This window comes from Nipponia nippon, unplaced genomic scaffold (genome assembly GCF_047370975.1).
Source record: "Nipponia nippon isolate SJK-2023a ecotype South Korea unplaced genomic scaffold, ASM4737097v1 scaffold_1, whole genome shotgun sequence".
In the NCBI taxonomy this organism is placed as follows: Eukaryota; Metazoa; Chordata; class Aves; order Pelecaniformes; family Threskiornithidae; genus Nipponia; species Nipponia nippon.
In genome coordinates, this window is record NW_028262290.1 from 70,329,484 (window position 1) to 70,338,747 (window position 9,264).

At 46.0% G+C, this 9,264-nt stretch overlaps 2 protein-coding genes across 3 annotated transcripts; one reads left to right on the plus strand and one right to left on the minus strand.

The window, feature by feature from the left end:
• Nucleotides 1-581: 581 nt before the first annotated feature.
• On the minus strand, nucleotides 582-8,099 carry NDUFS6 (NADH:ubiquinone oxidoreductase subunit S6). 2 transcript variants are annotated; one of them, XM_087758926.1, is made up of 4 exons: nucleotides 7,887-8,093; nucleotides 6,809-6,862; nucleotides 2,642-2,764; nucleotides 582-728 (listed from the first exon to the last, which is right to left on the minus strand). In XM_087758926.1, exons 1-4 carry the CDS (start codon nucleotides 8,049-8,051, stop codon nucleotides 663-665), a joined length of 408 nt encoding a protein of 135 aa, XP_087615052.1. In that variant the 5' UTR covers nucleotides 8,052-8,093; the 3' UTR covers nucleotides 582-662. The 2 variants fall into 2 exon arrangements, with proteins under 2 accessions (XP_087615052.1, XP_087615059.1); XM_087758933.1 differs by lacking the exon at nucleotides 6,809-6,862 and having other exon boundaries at nucleotides 7,887-8,099.
• Nucleotides 8,100-8,117: 18 nt separating this feature from the next.
• Nucleotides 8,118-9,059, plus strand: MRPL36 (mitochondrial ribosomal protein L36). The gene is made up of 2 exons (XM_087758943.1): nucleotides 8,118-8,211; nucleotides 8,296-9,059. Exon 2 carries the CDS (start codon nucleotides 8,306-8,308, stop codon nucleotides 8,636-8,638), a length of 333 nt encoding a protein of 110 aa, XP_087615069.1. The 5' UTR covers nucleotides 8,118-8,211; nucleotides 8,296-8,305; the 3' UTR covers nucleotides 8,639-9,059.
• The last annotated feature ends 205 nt before the right edge of the window (nucleotides 9,060-9,264 follow it).

Here is a 9,264-nt window from a genome sequence, read left to right on the forward strand (position 1 = left end):
ATCCCAAGCAGAAGCAGATATTTACACACTGATCCTCTCGACTGGAGGACAAATGCTTATGTCCTCACCTTTCACGTATGCCAGCTTAGGTAGTTCTCCAGCTCACACCGATTACCATTCTAAGGCATTGGCTGTTTCTTTTAAACAAGTAGCAAGTGTAGCTACTTAATTCACAGATGACAATCTTGTTTCCAGGAGTAAGTGTTGTAATGCTGAGTATCATAACATCTTTGTGCTTCCATTTGTGAATCTAGCTATAGATAGTAGGCCATCAACAAATTAAGAGTGTCAAACAATGCCAAACACCTAGGATAATTAATCCCCCAGTAAACATTTACATCCAATTCAGTGTTGAAAACAATACAAATCTACCCAGTACAAACCAAACCTATGCTGCGGCCAAACGCCACTTCCAAGCCTGCAAGAAGTCTGCCAAACAAGGCAGGACATTTGTACCATGAAAACCAAATTAAGTACAAAGCAGATACTGTAATACCATTCAGCTCTGAAACACTTGACAAGCTGGGTTTTAAAAAGGTACAGATTGGACTTTCTACAGTTAAGACACACAAACGCTAACATTGGGTTGCTAAATATATTGTTTATTTATAGTTAAACATTAGCATCTGAACAGAAACCTGCAAGCATGCAGGGATAATCTTTCAGTGATGTTTCTGTTTAAACTGAAGTCCACAGTAGCCGCATGTCCCGGTCTTTGTATCTTTGTCCTGCAAAAATATAAAAATACAACAGCTGCTAGTTTCACTTTATAGAACTTTCAGAAATTACAAATTTTCTCTTACTTATATGTGCCATCTTAAAACAGATCAATATAGCTGAAGTCCAGAGTTTAATCTTATTTGAAACACTGGAAGTAAGAATGATGGTATGAGGTTCATGCTTGATTTCTACATCCTACACAGCTTCCCTTCTGCCAGCCTTTTAACTACCAGGCCTAATCTCAACAATGTAATTTTAAAGTCAAGCCAAGTGATCTCTTCCGCAGTAACAGATCCTCTTACCAAACTGGACATCTTAAATCAGTTCGGTCATATCTGTTCCAATGTTCTGAAAAGATCATTTCATAATTATTTTAATACAGAATAGGATTTGGCATTTCCAAGTTATATCTAGACAGGAATTTTAGCCAGTAATGTATACTGACAGAGTTAGTTGAAGGAAGGAGGAAATCTCAGTAGGATTCTAGGAGAAATGCTGAAAGAAAACAGTTTAGAGAAAAGCAGCAATTACTACTGCATAAAATTTTATTCTTCTCTCCAAAAGATACACATAATTTTTTAAAATATAGAAGTGTGACTGACTGCAAGCTGTTGTTGTAGTCCTCCTTAATATGACAAAAGACAAGACAGTTAAATAAACACTAAGGGATCTTCTGTTATTTAGCAACATGACTATTTGCAGTCATGAAGTGAAGTAAACTCTTATTTCCCCTTCCTTAATACAGGATTAGAAGTGAAAAATCCAGATTACCCTCCACCCTGAAAGCCTGGATTCCAATTGTTAGAGCTAGGGGAAACAAGCTGGTCTAATACCATTCTCTCTTTGCAGACATTAGATTTCAATAACTAAATCACAGACGTCTTGTAATTTGATTGTTAACACAAAAAGACCTCAAAATTCACAAAATATAAAGCATTCCTCAAGAAGAGCATGGCACAGGTCAAACAAACATAAATGCAACTGATCAGCAGTGTGCTACAGGAGTTAACTGAAGGTTGAAGAACACAAGCTTCCTAAGTTTTACGAATTAGAACCTCCAAGCATTTGACTTTGAATAATGTAAAATGAATCATTATAAAATGCTTACTTCGTTCAAAATAGAAATGCTTGTGGTTATACTTAGGAGTCGCAACAACACTGACACTAAAGGACACCAGCTCTCTCCCACCATTCTTTTGGTATTAACCAAACGTCAAAGTTTAAGTGAGCAAGATTTTAAGACATCTGCAGTCAGGGTCTGCCCAAGAACAGTACCTAAGCAACAGGTCACCGTTGATTCCACCAAGGTCATACAACAGTAGCCTCAATATTCTTACTCTCTAGAATAAGAATACACTGAAAACTATCACTACTGTCAGGGTAAATACAAATATAAGAAGATACTTATTCTTCACCAATTCTCTGACCGTGATGGAAACTTTCAGTCTTCAGAACTACCAAGATTCCCAAAGACTGCAAGTTTTGTTTGTTTGTTTTTCTTGAACGTGCAGGATTCAAAATACATTTGCAATATTCTTAAGAATATTGCAAATGTATCCTCAGTCTACACAGTGGCATTTAAATAACTAGAGTAAGTTTCTCAAAACACAGCAAGCATATTATTTTTTGCTCACATGGCACTGCTTGCTCGTATTACTTCGTAGTTAATTTATTTTTTCCAAAAAAATTATTGCCTCATCAAACAAATCAAAATCAAGAGCAAGAAATGCCTGGTAACTTCAAACGGAAACCCTCTAGCTCTTCTGAGTAGAAATCTTAATTTTATATTAGGCACCAAATAAAATTAACACCTTGGGTGGTTAACCCTTTTACTGTGTTAAACTACCAAGCCAAAAAGTAGATGATCTTACAAACAAGAACTGACAGGCAAAACATTCTATATACAGATCAAAGATATTACCAAGTTTATGTAGACCTTAGGATGTCCCAAAGCTCCACCACCACCATCGCATGATATCACTCTGCTTTCAACTTCACTCACAGGCTGCTCTGCTATCAAATCAATCGCAAAATTCTTGTTCACCTGTAAGAGAAAAAGGAAGCTTTCAGATACCTTCCCCACACAAACAGAAAGCAATTGCTATGTACCGCCTCCCCAACCAGTTCCACCACAGCCATCTTGAGAAGTTCCTGCATATGTTTCCTCCCACCTCCTCCACCAATTCTTAGGCTGTGCTGTAAGCCAGATCAGTGAACCAAGCACGTTAAACTCTGCAAAAGTAATCCCCTTCCCCCTGCACAGGCCACATCAGTGCTCAGGTTTACAACATGACCTCAGCAGATTCAGCAGAGAGGTGAGCAGGAACAAGCAGCCAAGAACGGAAGATATTTAACTGACACTGCCTCTGTATTCTGTTTTAGCGACTACACGATAAAATTGCAAAAGACTCACTGCTGATAAACTCAAAAATAATGGTGGAACAAGCAAGGTCAGGAGTGAGATAAAACAACTGCTGGTAATTTAGAGCCTCTCACCATGTGCCTTATTGTAACACTGCACAGGAATCTCAGGAAAACATGAACGTGGTGAATAACAACAGTCAGAAAGGCAAATTGTTCAGCGTTAGAAAAAAGAAAAACCTCTAAATGTCACTATGCCACTCTGTCAATCCATCTTATACACCCTTCCTGAATATGCACATCACTGACAAGTCGGGCTTTTTCCTAGAGCACGTCTATGTGGCCTGGCAAATGGATCCACCTCTGCACAGGCCTGCGACACAGCAACTCGCGGCTCAGCAGGACCTACAGCACCCAGCCACCGCGCTTTCCCCCCTCATCCACACCAGCCTCTTCCAACCTGCTCCGAGCCAGCACTGAGCAGACAACCACCCCTACCCCTCACCTGAACATGCTCCAGGAGGGGACAGCTTTTTCAAAGGCAATGTTATATGCGCAAGAATATAAAATAATATGCACACCCAAAGAAGGCACTATCTACTACTCTGTGTATAAGGTTCATAAACATGCTGGTATTTGAATGAAGTTGAGATTCCTAGGAAAAAGATAGCTAAGTGTCCATTAAATGAATACCTAAGAACTACAATGGTGTTTTTAAATAGTTCTATTACACAACAACTTAGGATCTTTCACCAAGCCTCCAATTAAGTCTCCCTAAAATTTGCGGTTTTAGTACAGCAGTGGAAAAGTCAGTTTTGCCAAAACCGGATTTTCTTTACCTAAAGAGGATGATAGCTAAATAAAGTTAATGAAAAATTAACTTTTGGTATTGAAGCAAATTGGCAGCATCAAAAACCTCACTGCCTGGGGCCTGTGTCCGCAAGTCATATGTAATCTTTGCCAAACTGCAAGGATTTTTACTGCTGTTTTTAATAACACTCAAAATTGTGCATCCTTCATCCCATGCTAAAGAAGGAGGGAGACAGCACCATGATGCACCTCTGCTTCAAGATCAGAAGCAGAACTCCACTCTTCCCAACACTGCTTAACCACAAAGGTATTTGTGGGGTGAGGGGGGAAGCAAGAACCTCTCATCCACTGCACAGCTATGACTTGTCTCTGGTTCAGCCTACTAAAAAGTCTTAGGAATTCACAGGGAAAACATGCTAGGAAAAAAGAGAGACTGAGAAAACCTGTGAGGAAAAAAAGAAGTGGTTTCAGTTATATCGTGTCCCTTCAATTAAAGCACAGCAGTAGTTAGCGGGAAGGGGCCATTTCCCTCAGCACATCTAAACGCTCCTTGCCCAATGCATCACTCAATGAGCAATTTTTCCCCTGGCCATAGTGCCAGTTTGACAAACCCATTGCTGCTTCTTTCCACCTACTCGTCTGTGCCAGTACATGGTCTGGGAGTCTGAGAGATAAAACCAAAGCTGGAATTGACCCAGGTCCAAAGATCCAGAGGGAAGGCAGGAGGTTACATTTAAACCAGACCAGCTCCAAGCTCAGTTCTCCTCGCAGCTTCAGCTGCTGTACCAGCCCAACAGAAAGGGTAGAGCCGAAGCGGGAACAGCGGTGTCGAATTAGGTCCTGTGGTACCTTAGGGATTGTACAAGGGCAGGATGACCCTAGTCGGACTGCAGCAGACGCAATTTAACGGTTGCCATGCTCAGTTGTCTCACAGCTACTTGCTTTAGGCCCTTGCCGGAGAGCACTGACCCCCTGGCTCTGCACATCCAGCGCAGAGAACAACGTTTTTAGCTACAACACATGGATTTCATTAACAATTAGGCTGGCAGAACTGAGGGGACAATAGCCACATACTCTGGGCTGTGCCCCTGGGCCTGGCCACTGCCCGGAGAGGCCACATGAGCACTCAGGCACGGGCCCAGACATCCCCACTGAGGGCACCCGAGTCCAGAGGCTGCATCCCCAGGCACGAAAGCTGCCATGGCTGGACTGGGCTGATCACAAGCCAGACTCGACCACCCGGAGTGTACTGAAGGTGAAGAGAAGAAGCGACCGAGAAATGAAGCGAAGCGAAGTGACCGACAGTCACCAACTTCGCAGGCTAGCTTTAGCTTCAGAAGCAAGACAACGTTCGGACTACAGACATGGCTGTGAAACCCTAATACTAGCAGCTGAAACACACTGGGGGATAATGGCAGAGCCCCTAAAGAGAAATCCCTTTAATAAGCACAGATGACAATAATTTTATTATTTAACATGTAAATTTTGTTCCAATTTTACAAATAAAACCTAGAATTAAACCTTGCTCAGCAGCCTTAAAGCTTGTCTTTTGCTGGAGAAGGAGGAACTGGGCTGAACTGAAAACCCTGGCTGTTCATCACCACAGAGAGTCTGAAATCAGCTGCTGGCAAAGGCATGTCAGAGGGACCTGTGCCCTGTGGAGAATTGGGCTTAAGAAGCATTTCCTACAAAGTTACAGAAGTAGCACAGAAACAGGCCTTGCATTTAGGAGAGACCTACTTTGTCACTATCCTCCCAGAAGTAAACTACTTCAGCATTTTAATTGACATTTTCATTTAACTATTTCCCATGTAGAATCCCCATTTTTCCCACACAGCGTGAATTAAATTGTATCCATGATACAATAAGGTAAACGCAATACAAAAACTCAGAAATCAGCATAATTAGTTCAGGTTAATTTAAGAAGGGAATAATTATACGCAACTACATTAAACATCTACCACACCTTATATTTGATGCCTCTACTATACATACACATTTATAGCATTAACACTAAGGCACTAATCAGACGCTCAGGCACTGAAGAACACAATTTAGCTGAAACAGTCTCCCAAAGGCCAGCAGATCCCTCATGGAGCTGTCCTCCTCAATTGTTAGAGAGAACTCAGTGCTAAAGGACTTACAGTTTCACGTACCCACTCTATTGATAAGCAGCAGCAACAGGCCCACAAGATAACTTCACAGTAGTACACTTGGATGATGCTGGTGTTACTAGACTTTGCCTTTGAGGCTTTGTTATTTCAGAATACTCTAAATTTTAGTTTTATTTGTTACATCACTGCTTCAGCAAATGCTTCCCAGGCTCTGGAAATGAAGTGGCCTCATTAAAAACTCAGTTTGGGTAAAGACCAAGATTTTAACTACGCAGAAGGAAATCAAGCTTCAAAACACACATTTAAACAGATATATAGAAGCACAATTCAGCAGAGCATTTAATTATGTAATTTTTCTGAACACAAATGGCACTAAAAACATGCTTAAAATTTTCTTAAAACACATGCTTACAACAAAAAGTTGTCCAAGTTTAAGATGCTCAAATGCCTACACTTCCACACTAAATGTAAGCACTTGGCAAGCATAGGGCAAGTCTTGAATTTTCCAAATTTGCCCAAAGTAGGGAGGTACACAGAAGCTACTATAAGCTGTCCTTAAAAAAGAATTTTCACTAGAGTGAAAAAAACCACCAAAAACCAAAATCCAAAACAGTTTGGTTTTGGTAGGATTTCTTTTGTTTGGTTGGTTTTGATTGTGGTTTTTGGGTTTGGCTGTTTTTTTTCGTTCTGGTTTTTTTTTTTAATGACAGTCAAGTTGAGGATGTCAATATCAGGTATAAAAAAAAAACAAAAACAAACCACAAACCATCCCCTCTCCAGTGAGTAAAAGTAGGATGAGTTACCTCCTTTTGTCGTCCAACAAATCTAACTCTTCTATAATCCTTTTCTTCATATACCTAAAGTATAAAATAAAACTTAATCTTATTTAAAAAGCATTGACCATAAACAAAGAACACAAAGGCTTACAGCACTGTTAAGACTAAATAGTTTACATCATTTCCTCAGTTTCAAGTACTGCCATCAAATATACTACAAGTATGTACTGCACGCAAAAAGTAATTTCCATTTCTCTCACACAGGAAAATAAATTTTAGGTCGGAAAGGAGAAAAGAAAGGGGAGGTGGGGTTTAAAGCCAGTAAATAGAAGCCTTAGCGCTGACCACAGAGGCACACATAACATTCATTAGTTATAATGCTGTTCCTTGATCCCACACTGCCATCTGGAAGGTGAACTAAACTAGAAAATTCAAGTTTCACATGTATTTGTGCTCGAGCCGAGTGACCGCAGCGAGAACCTTCCCACGTCAGCTCCACAGCCGTGCCTCTCCCACAGCCCCACCAGCCACTACAGAAGCCTCCCTCCTTCCCACGCTCAGTTTTTACATTAACGAACAGATAAAACGGAGTTAGCAAGGCACCGGCACAAGGGTACCTCCCACCTGTCAACTCCTCAGCTGTACCAGACCACAGCGCTCGGTAGCGGCTAATGACCCTCCTCCTAATTAAGTCTTTTTGTTTTTTGGTTTTTTTTTTTTGGTTTTTTTTTGTTTTTTTTTGAAACCGCGCGTACCTTTTCCCTACGTATCACCCAAGAGCATTAACTCCCACAGCACGTACTAAGCGAAGCAGCGCACCTGCGTGCCGCTCGCAGCGCCGGCAGCGTTTTCCCGCAGGCACCGGCACAGCGGGAGACGCGGCCGGGACGCGGCCGCCCGCCCCGGGCAGCACCGACCCCCGGGCAGCACCGACCCCCGGGCAGCACCGACCCCCGGGCAGCACCGACCCCCGGGCAGCACCGACCCCCGGGCAGCACCGACCCCCGGGCAGCACCGACCCCCGGGCAGCACCGACCCCCGGGCAGCGGAGGAGCAGCGCCGACCCCCGCGCCGCCCTCCTCTCGCCGCGGCCCGGCACCCTCACCTGCCCCGTGTGCGTCACCAGCTCGCCGGTTTCGGAGGCCCGCACACCGTAGGGCCGAAGGGCAGCGGCGGCAGCCGCCCCCGGGCGGGAGGGCAGCGAGCGGCTGGGCAGCGGCGGAGGCAGCAGCCGCAGCAGGCGGCGGAAGGTCGCGCCGGGCGCCGCCATCTTGAGCCGCCCACGTGACCCCGCTCGGGCGGGCGGGCGGGCGCAGCCTCGGCCCCGCCCTCTTCCGCCGGGCCGCGGCGTGCGCGCAGGCGCGGGGGCGGCGGAGGGGGAGCGCGGCCGGACGCGTGTGACGAGGGGAGCAGCGGCGGGGCCGGGGCCGGTCAGTGCCCGCGGCCTTCCCTGAGGGGCGGGGGGAGGTGGGGGAAGCGGGGCGGGTGTCCTCACCGGTGCGCTGTCCCCGCAGGGCGCGGAGCATGCTGTCCCTCCTGGCCAGGGCCGCCGCCGGGCCGCTCGCCTCGCTGGGCCGCTCGCCCTTCTGTTCCCTGGCCCCGTGGTGGCGGCGGGCGGCGGCGCTGCCCGCGGCGGCGAGCCGGGCCCTGCCGCTGCGGGGCGGGTCGGCCGCCCCCCGCGCCCTGCTGGCCGTCCCGCCGCCGCCCGGGCCGCTGCCGCCGCCGCCGCTCCTGGCGGGGCTGAAGACGAAAACCTCGCTGAGGAGGCGCTGCAAGGACTGCTTCATCGTCCGGCGGCGGGGCCGGCTCTACGTCTGCTGCAAGACCAACCCCCGGCACAAGCAGCGGAAGCTGTAGGCCCGCGGCCGGCGGCCTCTCCCGGCGGGGAGCGCCGCTGCGGGGCCCCGGAGCGGGGAGGGTTAACGCGGTGCTCGTCCCTCGGGTCCTGCTTGCTGCGTCCCTGCTCCCTCTTCCCTGGCTGCCCGGTGAGAGCTGGCTGCCGGGGACGCATCGCAGAACGGTGCAGGTGACAACGCTTCAACTTAACGCTGACGCAGAGCGGGTTCAGCTCTTGCCGGCCCTTGCCCTAACTTCAGACCATGGACGCCGAGAACTGAAATGGGAAGCCGTGGCTTTCAGGACCTCTTGTCATCTTAGCCCTGGAGCCTTACTTAGAGTCACCTCGCTGTTAAGCTAGTAAGGGAGAAGCTGAATCATCTGGGCTGCATTTGTGTTTAATTAAAGCAAAATGAAAATAAACACCGCTGATTGTGCATTATTACAATTCACAGTGAATCTTTTTTAAAAAAAACAAAACTAGATGTTGAAAGCTGTGATAACAGAACCAATAGTTTCAAACTCAGGTGGGCTCTTAAGTGTCAATATTAAATATGTTGCATTGAAAGATGATGTTCTAGCTTTTGGTTCATAGGTGAGGTAAAAATTTATTTTGAGTTGCAGCAGACATAATCCCATGTAGCTTC

Coding starts and splice junctions, on each gene's coding strand:
- NDUFS6 (XM_087758926.1), bottom strand. CDS start 8,051: ATGGCGGCGCCCGGCGCGACCTTCCGCCGCCTGCTGCGGCTGCTGCCT. Junction 6,863..7,886: donor TGGTGACGCACACGGGGCAG/GTGAGGGTGCCG, acceptor TTTATACTTTAG/GTATATGAAGAAAAGGATTA. Junction 2,765..6,808: donor TTGTTGGACGACAAAAGGAG/GTAACTCATCCT, acceptor TTTCTCTTACAG/GTGAACAAGAATTTTGCGAT.
- MRPL36 (XM_087758943.1), top strand. CDS start 8,306: ATGCTGTCCCTCCTGGCCAGGGCCGCCGCCGGGCCGCTCGCCTCGCTG.